At 39.0% G+C, this 17,924-nt stretch overlaps 1 protein-coding gene across 2 annotated transcripts in view; it reads right to left on the bottom strand.

The window, feature by feature from the left end:
* Positions 1-17,924, bottom strand: part of LOC150081136 (DGAT1/2-independent enzyme synthesizing storage lipids-like) — a 199,629-nt gene that overhangs the window by 60,245 nt on the left and 121,460 nt on the right. For both annotated transcript variants that reach the window (XM_090380602.1, XM_090380603.1), the window contains one exon: positions 9,563-9,626. In XM_090380602.1, the coding sequence (XP_090236728.1) occupies positions 9,563-9,626 (64 nt within the window). The remainder of the gene's footprint in view (positions 1-9,562; positions 9,627-17,924) is intronic.

Raw genomic sequence — 17,924 nt, 5'->3', positions numbered from 1 at the left:
TTACTTATGTAAACTATAGAAGGAAAGAGATGAATCAGATTGGCCCACTTGATATCGATGGGTCAAATGTTGATGATCCTGCTCAGGTAGCTAACAAACTAAATGAATATTTTGCATTGACATTCACACATGAGGAGTTATTCAGCGAGGGGAATGCAAGAGGGTTATTCAACTTTGGCAGTAAGCTAGAGAATCTTGTAATAACTGAGAGTAAAGTGGAGGAGAAATTGTTGAAGATAAACACAAGAAAGGCATCTGGGGTGGAGGAGATCTATCCAGTTATATTAAAGGAGGCATCAAAGGAAGTAAGCAAACCCTAAGCCATAATTATGAGAGCTTCCTTGGAATCAGGGAAGGTACCCACAGACGGGAGATGTGCAAATGTGACCCCATTTCACAAAGGAGGATCAAATGCTGATGAAAGTAATTATAGACCTGTGAGTTTAACTTCTGTTCCAGGAAAATTAATGGAGGCACTGGTTAAAGAAGCACTGCAGGATCATCTAGACAAGACTTCAGTTACGGCTCGGACACAGCATGGTTTTGTTAAGAGGAAGTCTTAACAAATAAATAAAAATAAATAAAAAATAACCACTTCCACTTCATCCCTCTGTTCCTTCGAAATACCTGCCCAGCTGAGCCTTAAACTTATTTAGGCTATCAACTTCCACAACAAGGGATGGAAGTCTATTCCAGCAACCAACCACCTTCTGGCTAAAGGCAAATTTCCTTATGTCTATCCTACATCTGTCTTTCCTGAATTTGAATTTATGCCCTCTCAGGTGATTATTCTGAGCAAGAGGAAGAATCCCACCAGCATTGAGCATACTCAAACCATTCAAGGCTTTATACACCTCTATCAGATCACCTCTTTGGTGCCTAGTCTCCAGACACTGTAATTTGCAAACTTAAGCCTTTCTTCGTAAGAACACCCCTTTGTTCCATTCACTAATCTTGTTGCCCTTCTCTGTTCCAGCATCTCTACACCCTTCTTGAAATGAGGCCTCCAGACTTGTATACAGTACTCTAGGTGCGGTCTGACCATTGCCTTATACAAGGGAATAATCACCTCCTTATCCCTGCTAGAAAAATTCCTATATATCATCGACAATACACCATGAGCTACTCTTGCAGCCCATCAGCACTGCTCAGAAAACTTCATATCTGCCTGCACAACCACCCCCTGGTCCCTTCCATTCTCTACCACTGTCAGTGTAGTACCACAGAGTTGATACGTTGCTCTGGGGTTGCTGTTTCCCATATGTAGTACTTTACATTTGTCAATGTTAAACTTCAATTGCCACCCCTCAGCCCATCTGCTCAACCTTCCCAGTTTCGGTTGCAGTAACATAGTGTCAGTAGTGTCCTTGACAACCCTACTAACCTTCGTATCATCTGCAAACTTGGACATTAAGCTTGATATACCATCATCAATATCATTTATACATACAGAAAATAATAATGGACCCAACACTGAACCCTGAGGGACTCCACAATGAGCAGTGTCTATTGATTACAACTCTCTGTCTTCTCCCCCTCAACCACCCCTTTATCCATAGCAGCAATTTGCCTCCAATGCCACACTGCTCCAATTTGTACGGCAGTCTTCCATGTGCAACAGTATCAAAAGCCTTTCTAAGATCCAAGTATATAATATCAAAGTTATTTTTTGCATCCAATTCCTTTGTGACCACATCATAGTATCCAATCAAACTGGTCAGGCAAGACTTCCCCTTAACAAAACCATGCTGTGTCTGAGCTATAACTGAAGTCTTGTCTAGATGATTCTGCAGTGCTTCTTTAACCAGTGCCTCCATTAATTTTCCAGGAAGAGAAGTTAAACTAACAGGTCTATAATTACTTGTGTCGCCCTTTCATCCTCCTTTGTGAATTGGGGTCACATTTGCACTTCTCCAGTCCATGGGTACTTCCCCTGAGTCCAAGGAAGCTGTCATAATTATAGCTAAGGATTTGCTTACTTCCTTTGCTGCCTCCTTTAATATAACTGGATAGATCCCATCCATCCCAGGTGCCTTTCTTGTATTTATCTTCAACAATTTCTCCTCCGCTTTACTCTCAGTTATTACAACATTCTCTAGCTTACTGCCAGAGATGAATACACCTCCGGCATTCCCCTCGCTGAATAACTCCTCATGTGTGAATGTCGATGCAAAATATTCATTCAGTTTGTTACCTCCCTGAGCAGGATCATCAACAGTTAACCATCGATATCAAGTGGACCAATCTGATTCATCCCCTTCCTTCTAGAGTTTACATAAGTAAAGAACTCTTTGCTGTTTTTCTTTGCATCCCTTGCCAAAAATTTCTCGTAATCTGCCTTTGCCTGCCTAACCTCCTTTGTAACTTGGTTACAGATCAACTTGTCTCTATTATAGGCTTCTGTGTCACGTGTTAATTTGTATGTATCCCATGCATTTTTCTTCTCTGCCATATGTCTCATTAGTTCATCTGACATCCACTTAGGCCTAAACCTTGAACAATATTTCTTAGTTGGTAGGTAAAGCCTAGTAGCTTCCAAGATAAGTTTTTTGAATGCTTCCCATTTTGAATTTGCTGTTGGTAACATCATCAGTTGGTCCCACTGTATAGAATTTAAATACTGTCTCAGTCCATCGTAGTCACCTTTACGAAAGCAATAACCCTTCCCTTTACCCCTAAAAGTAGTTACCTCTTTGAGTAAATCCCACTTCAGCACACTGTGATCACTGCCACCTAGTGGTTCATTTATCTGCAGATTCTTAATGCATGAAGAATCACTACTGATAATCAAATCAAGAGTATTACTCCCTCTAGTTGCCTCCCGAACATACTGATGTAGAAAACAATCATCCAATAAATCCACAAAAGCCTTGCTAGTGTGTGAGGGACCAGCCCCCAAATTCCAGTCAATATCTGGGAAATTAAAATCCCCCATTATAAGACTCTCTGATTTACTGGCCCACTCTATTTCCCCGTACAGTTTCTTATTATACTCATCAAAGTCATTAGGCCTATAGCACACTCCTACTCTCAATTTTGATCTCCCAATGCTTATGTCACACCAAACTGACTCGACACTGCTCTGTCCAGCAATGTTGACTGGCTTCACTTCCTTGGATTTTATGTATTTCTTAACTAATAGCATAGCCCCTCCTCCGTTCCTATCCTGTCTATCCTTTCTGTAGATATTGTACTCCTCAAATTCCAGTTCTGCATTCCTTATATCTGTGTGACACCACGTCTCTGAAATCCCCACAATATCTGCCTTTGATGTTTTGAGCAATACCTCAAATTCGTCAAATTTATTTACTAAACTCCTAGCATTGGTGTACACGCAAGTATACATGCACCTGTTCTTTTTCTTAGCTACCCTAACACAACCTATGTGTTTATTTGTACCCGAATGATTTCCAGCAGTCTCTGAAATATCCTGCATCTTATTTTCCAGGCTGCGGCTCATTCCAATAGAAGCAGTGCAAGAATCACTTTCACCTCTGCCAGTGGCTACTGTTAATCTATTAGTCCTTGTATCCCCCCAGTCTAGCAGTTTTCCGACCCACCTAACACTGCCTCGATAGCATCAGCAAACATTCTTGCACCCTTTCTATTTAAGTGTATCCCATCCCTGTAGAAGCAGTCTCTCCTGTTAACGAGTACAGACCAGGCTGAAAAAAATTCTACCCCTTGAGCCTTGCACAATCCTTCCAGGGCTGAATTGATTGACAGGGATCTCATCATATACTCCCTCCTATCGTGTCTGGGCAGAATTGCAGACACTTTCAAATTCAACCCTAATTCACGGCTTTTTTTCAACAGTGACCTGTACTTGTTAAGTAATTCCGCCGGTCTCCTACTCTTAATATCATTAGTACCAAAGTGTACAACTATATCACCTTTTGTGCCCTTAAAAGATGATATCCGCTCTACAACGTCATCAACCTTTGCCCCTGGCAGACAATGATGCAAAGTCACAAAAGAACTGGATGCAGGGAATAACTTTGATATTATATACTTGGATCTTAGAAAGCCTTTTGATACTGCTGCACATGGAAGACTGCTGCACAAATTGGAGCAGTGTGGCATTGGAGGCAAATTGCTGTTATGAATAAAGGGGTGGTTGAGGGGAAGAAGCAGAGAGTGGTAATCAATGGACACTTCTTATTGTGGACTAATGTTATTAGTGGAGTCCCTCAGGGTTCAGTGTTCGGTCCATTATTGTTTTCTGTATTTATAAATGATATTGATGATGCTATATCAAACTTAATGTCCAAGTTCTCAGACGATACGAAAGTTGGCAGGGTTGTCAAGGACACTACTGACACTATGCTGCTACAACAGGATCTGGAAAGGTTGAGCAGATGGGCTGAGAGGTGGCAACTGAAGTTTAACATTGACAAATGTAAAGTACTACATATGGGAAACAGCAACACCAGAGCAACGTATCAACTCTGTGGTACTACATTGACAGTGGTAGAGAATGAAAGGGACCTGGGGGTGGTTGTGCAGGCAGATACGAAGTTCTCTGAGCAGTACAGATGGGCTGCAAGAGTAGCTCATGGTGTCTTGTCAATGATAAATAGGGAATTTTTCTAGAAGGATAAGGTGGTGATTATTCCCTTGAATAAGGCAATTTTTTTTCTTTTTTTTTTTTTTTTTTTTTTGATTTGGTAGTTGTTGGCGCATCGGCTTCTGTGGCCATATTGCACCTCCCAAGGTTTTTGCAGTACTTTGATCCAAGCCCGAGGCGGGAATCGAACCCGCGACCTTTGGGTTGCCGGGCAGGTACATTTACCCACTCGGCTAGCCCGGTCGGCGAATAAGGCAATGGTCAGGCCACACCTACAGTACTGTATACAGGTCTGGAGGCCTCATTTCAAGAAGGATGTAGAGCTGCTGGAACGAGTACAGAGAAGGGCAACAAGATTAGTGGATGGAACAGAGGGGTGCTCTTACAAAGAATGCTTAAGTTTTGTAAATTACAGTGTCTGGAACCTAGGCACCAGCGAGGTGATCTGATAGAGGTGTATAAAATCTTGAATGGTTTGAGCATGCTCAATGCTGATGGGATTCTTCCTCTTGCTCAGAATAATCACCTGAGAGGGCATAAATTCAAAATGAGGAAAGACAGATGTAGGATGGATGTGCGGAAATTTGCCTTTAGCCAGCGGGTGGTTGGTTGGTGGAACAGACTTCCATCCCTTGTCATGGAAGTTGATAGCCTAAATAAGTTTAAGGCTCAGCTGGACAGGTATTTCGAACGAACAGAGGGGTGAAGAGGAAGTGGTTTTTTTTTTTTTTTTTTTTTTGGCTGATGCTGCATAAGCTTGCTTTCTTGCATCAAATGCCTCTACTAATGCTAATGTGGGTGGACAATGCAATGTTGAGTCTGTTTGGTGTGACATAAGCACTGGGAAAGGAAAAATGAGAGTATGTGTGTGTTATAGGCCTAATGAATCTGATGAGTATCATGAGAAATTGTGCAGAGAAATGGAGTTGGCCAGTAAATTAGAGTGTCTTATTATGGGAGATTTTAATTTCTTAAATATTGATTTGGAATTTGTGGGTTGGTCACTCAGACACTAGCAAGGCTTTTGTGGATTTATTGGATGATTGTTTTCTATGGCAGCATGTTCAGGAGGCAACAAGAGGAATAATATTCTTGATCTGATTATCAGTAGTGATTCTTCATTCATCAAGAATCTGCAGATAAAGGAACCACTAGGTGGCAGTGATCACAGTGTGCTGACGTGGGATTTACTCAAAGAGGAAACTACCATCAGAGGTAAAGGGAAGGGTTTTTGCTCTCGTTAAGGTGACTACGGTGGTCTGAGACAGTATTTAAATTCTATGTGGTGTAACCAACTGATGATGTTACCAACAGCAAATTCAAAATGGGAAGCATTCAAAGAATTAATAAATAAAATAAATTTTCTGTTTATACTCCGGGACGACCAAACAGTCAGAGAGGAGTTTACAAGATACACAGGATACAAGAAACAGCACCCGTATTCAGCAGTCACGGGCTTGAACCCCAGTCACCCAAGGCACGTGAACTTATGTACCCGCGCGCCTGACCACTAGGCTACGGCGGCCTTTGGATACTAGGCTTTTCATACCAACAAAAAAATATTGTTTAAGATTTAAGCCTAAATGGATGTCAGACGAACTAATTAGACATGTGACAGAAAATAAAAATGCATGGGATACATATAAATTAACATGTGACACAGTAGCCTATGATAGATATAAGCTGGTCTGTAACCAAGTTACCAAGGAGGTTAGGCAGGTGAAGGGAGTTTATGAGAAATCTTTTGCAAAGGATGCAAAGAAAAACAGCAAAGAGTTCTTTACTTATGTAAACTCTAGAAGGAAGGGGCTGAATCAGATTGCTAAACTTAATATCGTTTGGTTCAGCTGTTGATGATCCTGCTCAGGTAGCTAACAAACTAAATGAATATTTTGCATCGACATTCACACATGAGGAGTTGTTCAGGGAGGGAAATGCCAGACGTGTATTCAGCTCTGGCAGTAAGCTAGATAATCTTGTAATAACTGAGAGTATAGTGGAGGAGAAATTGTTGAAGATAAACACAAGAAAGGCACCTGGGGTCGATGGAATCTATCCAGTTATATTAAAGGAGGTAGCAAAGAAAGTAAGCAATCCCTTAGCCATAATTATGAGAGCTTTCCTGGACTCAGGGGAGGAACCATGGACTGGAAATGTGCGAATGTGACCCGCAATCCACAACGGAAGATCAACGGGAGACACAGGTAATTACAGACCTGTTACTTTTAACTTCTGTTCTAGGAACATTAATGGAGGCACTGGTTAAAGAAGCATTGCAGAATCATCTGGACAAGATAGCAGTAATAATTCAGACACAGCATGGGTTTGTCAAGGGGAAGCCTTTTCTGACCCTAACCAATCAAATTAAAATATTAATTTGATTGGTTACTATGATATGGTCACAAAGGAACTGGATGCAAAAAATAATTTTGATATCGTATACAGTCAGTGCTCGTATAATGATTTCGATCATACACGATTTGTAAATAACTGAACGATATTGTATATAACACGAACCGAATTCGCTTATGCACGATTCGCCTTTGTGTTTACAAGAAATGACAGTCGAATGCGGAATCACCCCAACTGAACGCAACACGATAGGAATGAAGAGAAGATTCTGAAAATGTATTTGTTTTTTTATATCAGTGAAGGGGAAAGACATTTCACCATAATAACGTAAAACCCCACACAATTCCAGCTATTGATATTATCGCAAATGCAATTAGATCGAGTTTACGACCAGTTTATAACCGATTCCACTAGCAGAAATGCAACTGGAAATTGTTTTTATTGTTTTAAGGATGGTAGTAACCCCCAGAAATGTGCTTTATTAAAATGTGAAGTGTGAATAGTGTGTCTCTGCCTTTAAAGTGTTGTTTATTCAGTTGCTGCATGCACACAGCTTTGTTTATGTGTATCAAGCGTGCGTCTTCATTTTGTAATTGTACTTTATTCCCTAAAAATGAGTAAAATACTTAAAAGGAAGCATTGGTGAAGACACTACAGATTCAGAGAGAAAAAGAAAAGCAATATCGATAAACAGAGGTGGACTGGGTCAAAAATTCTTACCCAGGAAAATTTTCAGTGGCCTCATACTAGCGTTTATGGCCAAAATCACACCGGCCTCCGGCCCACCTGGGTTTCCCCGGAAGGCTTATGGCCAGTCCACCTCTGTCGACAGAGAAAAAAATATGAAATTGTGAAATGAAAGACCATGTGATACGTGCTACAGGCCTAAATGAGGCCACGCCAAGAATTAGAAAGAATTCAGAGAAAATAAAAACAACTTTCATTGCAGGAACAACTCAAAGTGTAATTAAAATCCATTAGATTAAGACACAAAGAATTGGAAGAGATGGAATGGCTGTCATCTGTTTGGATAGAAAATCAAAAAAAAAAACAATTTTGCTTATGATAGAAGCAAAAGCATTAGCAATATTTTATTATGATTATTTATTGTGTTTGGTAATGTTTTGGTTAAAAATGTGTGTTCAATCTTGGGTGGTCGGCACGCTAACCCTATTTTTCCCATAGGGCCTGTTTATATTGCACGATTTTGCATTGCCCGAGGGTTTCTAGGAACACAACTATCGTGCTATATGAGGACTGACTGTACTTGGATTTCAGGAAAGCATTTGATACTGTTGCATATGGAAGACTACTGTACAAATTGGAACAGTATGGCATTAAGGGCAAGTTGCTGCAAAGGATAAAAGGATGGTTGGACCCATTGTTGCTTTGTATATTTATCAATGATATTGATGAAGGTATATCAAGCTTAATGTCAAAATTTGCAGATGATACAAAGTTGGCAGGGTTGTTAAGAACAGTAATGACAGTATGGTGCTGCTCCAACAGAATCTGGAAAGTTGGGTAGATGGACTGAGATGTAGCAACTGAAATTTAACATTGACAAATGCAAAGTACTGCATATGGGTAACAGTAACCCCAGAGAAATGTACCAACTATGTGGAGTTACACTCAGTTTAGTTGAGAATGAAAGTGACCTGGGGGTAATTGTTCAGTCAGATATGAAGTTTTCTGTGCAGTGCAGACAGGCTGCCAGAGCAGGTTATGGGGTCTTGTCAATGATAAACAAACAGGAATTTGGCAAGCAGGGATAAGGTAGTGATTATCCTCTTGTATAAGGCAATTGTCAGGCCACACCTTGAGTATTGCATACAGGTCTGGAAGCCTCATTTTAGAAGGATGTAGAGTTGCTAGAACGAGTACAGAGAAGGGCAACAAGACTGGTGAAGGGAACAAAAGGGTGCTCTTATGAAGAAAGGCTTAAGTTCTGTAAAATGCAGCTTCTGGAGACTAGACACCAGCAAGGTGATCTGATTGAGGTGTATAAGGCCTTGAATGGATTGAGCAGGCTCAATGTTGATTGGACTCTTCCTCTTGCTCAGATTACAAACCTGATGGGGCACAGATTCAAACTGAGGAAAGACAGTTTTTTTTTTTTTTTTTTTTTATGAAAACCCCAAACACGAAAGGTATCAAAACCTATAGTACTTAGTACCGTGCATGGGTTGAAGGAGAAATATGGGGGGGAGGATACCGGAAACTTTGCTCTAGAGACTGAACATGGGTTTCACCACTTCAAGCCTCCAATAAGCAAAGTGGTGGTATTTCACCGGGTGTCTAAGTTTGCCTTTAGCCAGCGGGTAGTTGATTGCTGGAACAAACTTCCATCTGTTGTTGTGAAAGTTGATAGCTTAAATAAATTCAAGGCAGAACTAGACAACCGTTTGGAATAAATGGATTAGTGAAATGAGAAAGTTTTTTTTTTTTTTTTGGCTTATGCTGTATAATTGCACATGATGCTTGCTTTCTTGCATCATGTGCCTGTACTAATGCCAATGCCAAGGTTATTCTTCATAAATGGGGAAAAAATCTCTAGGATCATAAATATTTAATGAACAGGCTATGCATTTATTAGTCCTTTATTTGAAAGGGGAATAACAAGAAAAATTTCATGTTACTTACTTTTTCCGAATGCAACAGTGGAAAATGCCTCTCGAATATTTCTAGTGAACACTGGAATGATAGGCTAGTGCCAAAAATAAAATTAAATATTAATTTAAATGCTACTGAATTTAAATGCTACTGCAGTTCAATTTCTTTATTGCATCTTTAAATTGTAAATTATCTTTATTTATAGGAGTAGTTTATATATAAGAATTTCCACTACAGGTGAAGGGTCACACCTTTGCTGAACAATAATATAAGACCATTTGTAATAGCCATTTTACTTAGGATATCCAATAACTTCTCATATCCCTGCTTAAAATGACTTGTTTAGTACTCATGTTGCAAATGAAGGGAAGTGGAAGAATCACAAAAATATTTATATTCAGTTTTTACTTAATTCAAATTCCATAATTTTAACTCAACCACTGGTCAGATCTTAGTTTGTTGCAGTGAAGGTTGTGGGCATCTGACAGATGCCCACAACCATTTATGGAAGCAGTCTCGGAATTTTTGAATTTCTGCTTGCAGTATACCAATATCATCTTTATTAATAGATTTCTATACTTACTCTACTAACATTTTATTTTTTAATAGAAAATTTAAATATTTAAAAAATGATATGATTTTTTACATGTTATTTTTAAAAAAAAATCAAAAAAAATATTAATTCTGCTATAAGTGAAAAAAAAAAAAAAAAAGTTACAGCCATAAAATATAAACTTTAAATTAATAGTCACGTGCATTTTCTGGCACAGAAAATGGTTGAGTATGAAAATTTTAAATTATGCATATTCATATGTTTCTGCTTCTATATATTTACATGAGGTGTGGGTCAGGAGTTTCCAGACTGGAGCAATAAAATTTAAAAATGGCATTATTCTCTTCAAAGCACCCCCCCCCCCTCCAGAATTTAAATATCAACCCCAATTCTTCTCCCACTGTTTAAGGCACATCTGGAATTCCTGTTTCATGATGCTGTCTGACACTTCCTGTGATTCAGCTTGAATCTCTGTAGTGTCTTTTAAAACTTCATCCTTTATATTAATTTTTATTTTGGGATACAGGAAGAAGTCACAAAGGGCTAGATCAGGAGAACAGGGATTGTGTTGGACCATCTCCAGCCTGTTATTGGCTAGTGTTGTTATTTGGTTTTTTTTAGGAGCATTAGCAACAAAGCATTAGCATTAGCAGTATTGCTCCGGGGATATGCGGTGGTCATTCCCTGACCTTTACGAATCCTCCATATTTGGTGGTCATGGGCTCAAACCCCGGTCTAATCAAGAAGTGTGTGCTATACACTGCTGCTCCTGCCCACGGCTACGGAGGTGCCATTACTGGCTAAAAACTGCTGAACCAACAAAGCCATATGAACTGTCATGTAGTTGTGATGCAGAATCCAATCCTGAGTGGGACATTTGTCTGAGTGTTTTCTCCAGACATCCTCTCTCAAATGCCATAGGCTCCTAATGTCAGAGTAGTGATTTACAGTTTGGCATGGAAGAGGGAACTCCTAATGAGCAATTCTCTCATTGTTGAAGAAACATTAGCATTAGCATTAGTAGATGCATATGATGCAAGAAAACAAGCTTATCCAGCATCAGGCAAAAAAAACAAACAAAAAAAAAAAACACCCTTCTCGTTTCACCTATCCATTCGCTCCAAAAGTTTGTCTAGTTTTCAATCTTGAATTTATATAGGCTGTCAACTTCCTTCACAACGACAGATGGAAGTTTGTTCCAGCAATCAACCACCCGCTGGCTAAAGGCATATTTCCACACATCTATTCTATAACTGTCTTTCTGCAGTCTGTCTACTCTGTTCAGAAAACTTATCTGACCACACAATTACCCCCAGGTCTTTTTTATTCTCCACTACCCTGAGAGTAGTACTGCACAGTTGGTAATGCGGAACTGGAATTTGGGGAATACAATGTGTATAGAAAGGATAGACAGGACAGGAGGGGAGGAGGGGTTATGCTATTAATTAAGAAACACATAAAGTCCATGTTAAACTTCAGTTCCACCTCTCAGTCCATTTGCTCAACTTTTCTAGATCCTGTTGCAGCAGCATACCGTCCTTACTGTCATTAACAACCCTACCGACCTTCGTATTGTCTGCAAGCTTGGGCATTATGCCTGAAATTCTTTCATCAATATTATTATTATTAGTCATATGGTGCAAGGAAGCCATATATCATTGATAAATATAGAAAACAACAATGAGCCAAACACGGATCCTTGGGGAAGTCCACTAATAACATTAGTCCATTGATTACCACTCTTTCTCCAACTCAACCATCCTTTTATCCATTGAGGCAACATGCCCTTAATGTCGTACTTCTCTAACTTGTATAGTAGTCTTCAATGTGCAACAGTATCAAAAGCCTTCTTAAAATCCAAGATATGATAAAATTATTTTTTGAATCCAGTTCCTTTGTAACCACATCATAGTATCCAATTAAATTGGTCAGACAAGATTTCGCCTTAACAAACCCATGCTATGTCTGAACTATAACTGCAGTCTTGTCTAGATGATTCTGCAGTGCTTCTTTAACCAGTGACTCCATTATTTTCCCCAGAACAGAAGTTGAACTAATAGGTCTGTAATTACTTGTGTCACCTTTTGGTCCCCCTTTCTGAATTGGGTATCCATTTGTATATCTCCAGTATGTGGGGACCTCTGCTGAGTTCAAGGATGCCTTCATAATCATGACTAAGGGCCTACTCACTTCCTTTGCTGCCTCCTTTAATATAACTGGATAGATCTCATTGGACCCCAGGTGCCTTCTTTATGTTTAACTTCAGCAATTTCTCCTCTACTTTGCTCCCAGTTATTACAAACATGCCCTTAATTTTAACATTTTAACTCCCTGTTATAGTTTGATAAGCTTCTGGCCTTAACTTCCCTACAGATTTCCTCAGGTGTGAATGTAGATGCAAAATACTCATTCATTTTGTCATCTACCTTAGTAGAATCCTCAACATTCGAACCATCGATATCAACTGGACCAATCCAGGTCTGGAGGCTTCATTTCAAGAAGGATGTAGAGCTGTTGAAATGAGTACAGAGAAGGGCAACAAGATTAGTGAATGGAACATTACGAAGAAAGGCTTAAATTTTGCAAATTACAGTGTCTGGAGACTAGGCACCAGCGAGGTGATCTGATAGAGGTGTATAAAGCCTTGAATGGTTTGAGCATGCTCAATGCTGATGGGATTCTGCCTCTTGCTCAGAATAATCATCTGAGAGGGCATAAATTCAAATTGAGGAAAGACAGGATAGATGTGCGGAAATTTGCCTTTAGCCAGCGGGTAGTTGGTTGGTGGAACAGACTTCCATCTCTTGTCGTGGAAGTTGATAGCCTAAATAAATTTAAGACTCAGCTGGACAGGTATTTCGAACGAATGGAGGGGTAAAGTGGAAGTTTTTTTTTTTTTTGGCTGATGCTGCATAAGCTTACTTTCTTGCATCATATGCCTCTACTAACTCTAATGCTAATCCGATCCATCCCCTTACCTCTAGAGCTTCCATAAGTAAAGCCTTTACTGTTTTTCTTTGCATCTTATGCCAAAGATTTCTTGTAATTTGCTTTTGCTTGTCTAATGTCCTTTTTGACTTGATTACAGACTATCTTATGGATGTCCAGTGCTCAAAACAGAAGGAACTGGAAAGTTGCTGGAGAGGCCTTCATCCTGCAGTGGATTGAAAATGGCTGATGATGATGATGATGATGATGACAGACTATCTTATATCTAAGATAGGCATCTATGTCTCCTTATAATTTATATGCATTCCACGCATTTTTCTTCTCTGCCATGAGTCTAATTTGTTCATCTGATATCAATTTAGGCCTAAATCTTTAACAGTATTTTTTATTGGGATGAAAAGCCTAGTACTTTCCATTGAATGCTTCCCATTTAGAATTTGCTGTTGATAACATCACCAGTTAGGCCCACTGTAGAGAGAATTTTTAAAAAAATCTTTGAGACCACTGTAGCCACCTTAAGGAAAGCAAAAACCCTTCCCTTTACCCCTGACGGTAATTACATCTTTGAATAAATCCCACATCAGTGCACTGTGATCACTGCAACTTAGTGGTTCCTTTATCTGCAGATTCTTAAGGCACGAATAATCAATGGTCAACTTAATTCAGGTCAGGTAAAATTACACAAGACTGGATTTCCTATTCGGCCTATTGTTTCCTACAGAAACTCAGCGTTTTCATCCTTGGTCACACGTGTATAGTGAAACTTCCCTTTAACGGACAGCCATGGGGAACGAGAATTTGTCAGCTAACAAGAAGTCTGAGGGAGAAAAAAAAAGAAAGAAAGAAAAATCGTTAAATGTTTAATGAAAATTAAATTAAATTATATACAGATTTTGCACAATTTTTTTGTAAATAATATACATACAATTGTGCTATGCGTATTATGACTTTATCTTAAGAAAAATACATACAGTAATCACTTATTTTCTTCTGCACCTTCTTCCGGCTGATAATTTTGTTTTCAACATTTGTTCGGAGTGAAGAAACCATCGAAAGTCCTTCAGTATCTTCTTCAGCGGCAAAAAACATTTTTAAACGATTGATTTGTATGAGCGCTTCTTCTATTTTCATCGGTGGTTCGTTGTTAATATGTTCTTCGACAGAATGACCTCCTTCCATTTCTCATCCTCATGAGGAACTTCTTGAAAAATATCGATGATAATGTCGTTGATATCTAGAGCACCATCTTCTGTAGTGAGGTTCGAGTCTATATCTTTGTAGCCAGGGTCACTTGTAGCGGAAGTATCGTACATTATCAATAGATGTTGAAGTTCTTGTTCTTCTTGGTGCTCCACATTGCTGTTCACAACTTCAATTTTTGCGTTTGAGAAGTCAGACTTTACAAAACAGTTCACGACCGTTTGTTTTCTAATTGTGTTTACTGAAGAGGAAATCCACTGAATCGCATCTAGGATGCTGTGTTTCTTTGCAAGGTCACTCGCACATGTTACATCGTTCATGTTTGCAATGAGATGTCGTAAAACACTTTTCCTGTAGTGAAGTTTAAAATTTTTTATTATCCCTTGATCCAAGGGCTGACACTCTGCAGATGTGTTTGGCGGCAGAAAAACGATTTGAATGTTGGACAATTCAATGTGCGGGTGAGATGCAGCATTATCCATGAAAAGAATAATTTTTCTGTTTTGACAAATCATGTTTTGGTTAAAGTGACTTATCCATTCGCTCATGATATCTCGTATCATCCACGCTTTTTTATTAGACTTCCAGTCAACATTCAAAAGATTCAACTTTATGCCCTTGAAACAACGAGGACTTTGTGGTTTTCCTATAACAAGAGGTTGTTCAAAGTCTCCCAGCATATTTGTACACAATAGTACAGTCAAGCGTTCCTTAGAAATATTTCTGCCCTGGCACTTTTCGTTTTTTAGAATCATTGTTTTTTCAGGAAGAGCTTTAAAAAACAACCCTGTTTTGTCACAGTTGTAAATATCCTTAGCTTCAAAATCATATCATAAATCTTCCAATTTGATGGTCCACTCTGTTACAACCCCAGTATCAACAGATCCACCTTCACCACTTACGGTTTTCCAAGAAATTTTATGCAGAGTTTTGAACTCGTCTAGCCATCCCACAGAAGCTTTGAACTCAATTATTCCCATAGATTTCGCAATCTCCAAAGCCTTTTCCCTAATAATAGGCCCATTAATGGGAATTTTTTTAGCACATGCGCGACAAAACCACTCATAAGTAACATTGTCAATTTGAAGTCCAAGAGTTTTCGGGAATGATTTTTGAACCTGATCATTTCCGTGTTGCCAAAATTGTTTGAGCAGTTCATTTTTTTTCTTTAGGATGTTGCTTCCCTGCGTCTTCCCGATTTTGAATTTTGCAGCGAGATTGCGAACACTATTTTTTGCCGATCATACGCATTAATGAGTTCGACTTTATCTTTTAAAGTTAAATGTTTACGAGAAGACATTGTGCACTTCACACGACACTGAACAAAACTGAAACTCAAAAGACGAAAGGCCGACAAAATCCCCCCCCCCCTGCACACACCGAATTCATCAGAAGTTTTACACGTGCCTTAAAATTCTTGAAAAAGGGTTTGGAACCGCGACATAAACCTTGATAAAATTCAGAGAATCGGAAATAGAAAATAAACACACAATTGAGGCAATAAGTGGAAGAAACATTCCTAGAAAAAGGGCCGTGAGCTCGCCCGCTGTCCGTTATGGGGGAGATCAAATTAAGTGCTAATCTAAACAAAACAGTGCAGAGTGCCTGTCCGCGTCCGTTACAGAGAATGTGCGCAAGACAGAAGCTGAAAACACGTCAAAGCCAATAGAGGAGAATTGGGGAATTTGAAAGTGTCCGTTGTAGAGAGGTGTCCGTTAGGAGAAGTTTCACTGTATATAGCATTATAAAACCCTTTAGACAGGCGATACAATTTGGGATTACAAACTACGATACACTATTTAATAACCTTAAGGACTGTAGACTTGGCAATAACGATAATTTCTCCTCACTGCACGTTACCTCATTATATACGAATGTAAATGTTGAATACATGTTAGATATTATTTGGGATATGTTAAATAATACCGATTAATTATACGAAGCTTCCTATTAAAGAAAATTTTCTCTTAATTAAATTCTTAGTTGAGGCCAACTATATCACCTTTTGAGACAAAGTATACAAAAAATATTTGGTTTGCCGATGGGTTTGAGCTTGAGCGGCTTAATATTGGAGATAAATTTATTTTTAATTGTGTTCATTTGATTTTTAATTATTTCTTACTGTAATGTAAGATTTTTGATTTTTTTAATTGTTTTCGTTTTAATTTCTGGAGAGTATCATATGGAAGTGTTCTATGTATCATATTAAGGTAAACTTCTCTTATTCTTTTACAAATATTGATATCAATGTAGAATGTATTAAGCATTATAGCTCTGGTTCATACTATATAATTTTTCCTGCTCATGAGATAAAAAATTTAATAAATACAATAAATAATTCTATTTACATATTTGTCGAACAATTTTTTTTGATTCAATCAATTCTGCGAGCACAGTTGTGAGTGCTGCACAGGGACGGGGGAAATTCTGACTTAAGTAAAATCTGACTTATGTAGCGTTCCACGGAACGCATCCCTTATGTAAGTCGGGAAGTTCCTGTACTTGGATATATCCATGACAATGGTGCTCCAGCCCTTACCAGTGGGCAAGACTACAATGGTATCATCTATACATAATGTAAGGGCTTCCTGTTGATAATGTCTGAGCTTGGTAATGGTGGGTCGAACATGCTGTATGATAGAAGCAGTTTTAAAACTAATTTTGTTTGCAGTCTCTTCAGGCAGTCAGTCAAGTGACGCTTCCACTCACATAGCCAATTGTGTGATAGGGGGTTTCCAAGAAAGGACATCAAATTTCATGCCAAATGCTAAAAGATCACATTTTTCCTTAGATAGCTGTTTAGATAAACTTTAATGATATGTAATTTTTTCATATCATTAAAGATTTTATTATTTCCGAGGGTGAGGTCATGGTTTCCTTTGCCGTAGTTTTCCTGTTCACTTCTGTCCCTGTGCAATAGGAAATTGCCTGTGCAAGGTGACTTTTGGATGGGAATACCACCTTGAAGGACAGGGCCTTGCTCTCTACTGATGATATTTGTACTGCTCTCAATCGGTGTCTGATGGGTAGCGCGATCATGTTTAATGACTCTCTGTTCCACCAGATTCAGGGCACAGCTATGGGTTCCCCTGTCAGTTCCATCATAGCCAATATTGCCATGGAGGAACTTGAGAGTCAGATATTTTCAAATTTACCTGTTCCCATCATCACTCTCTAGTGTCGATATGTTGATGATGTATTTGCGGTAGCACCTTGGGGATCAGAAACTCTACTACATCAATATCTCAATTTCCTGTCAGCTTTCATTCAATTTCGATCGAACTAGAGGCAAATAGTACTCTTCCTTTTTTTGATGCCCTAGTCCAACGTGTGGGTTTGCATTTTACAACCACTGTTTTTAGGAAACCCATGTGTGCAGGTTAATTTGTATTTATGGGTCTGCACATGCTCTTGGACACATATAGTACTGCTTGTACTTTGTTTACCCACACTTGGATGCATTCCAGTTCTATTGGTGACAGGCAATTGGAGATTTCCAAAGTAAGAGCAGAGCTTTCTAATTGCAGTTATATGCGTCATATTCTGGATAGATGTGAATTGCAAGCTCGTGAGTTTTTTATGTGGTCAGACCCGCCCCACAATTTTGAGTTTACATCTACTGCCTACGTTCCCTACTGTCCCGGCATATTGGAACTTCTTACCAGGATTTTGCGTTCCTACCGTATACAG

The sequence above is a fragment of the Mastigoproctus giganteus genome, chromosome 9, assembly GCF_048544385.1.
Source record: "Mastigoproctus giganteus isolate SK-2022 chromosome 9, ASM4854438v1, whole genome shotgun sequence".
Lineage (NCBI taxonomy): Eukaryota > Metazoa > Arthropoda > Arachnida > Uropygi > Thelyphonidae > Mastigoproctus > Mastigoproctus giganteus.
The sequence above is the reverse complement of the archived record's forward strand: the minus strand, read 5'-3'. Positions and strand labels throughout refer to the sequence as shown.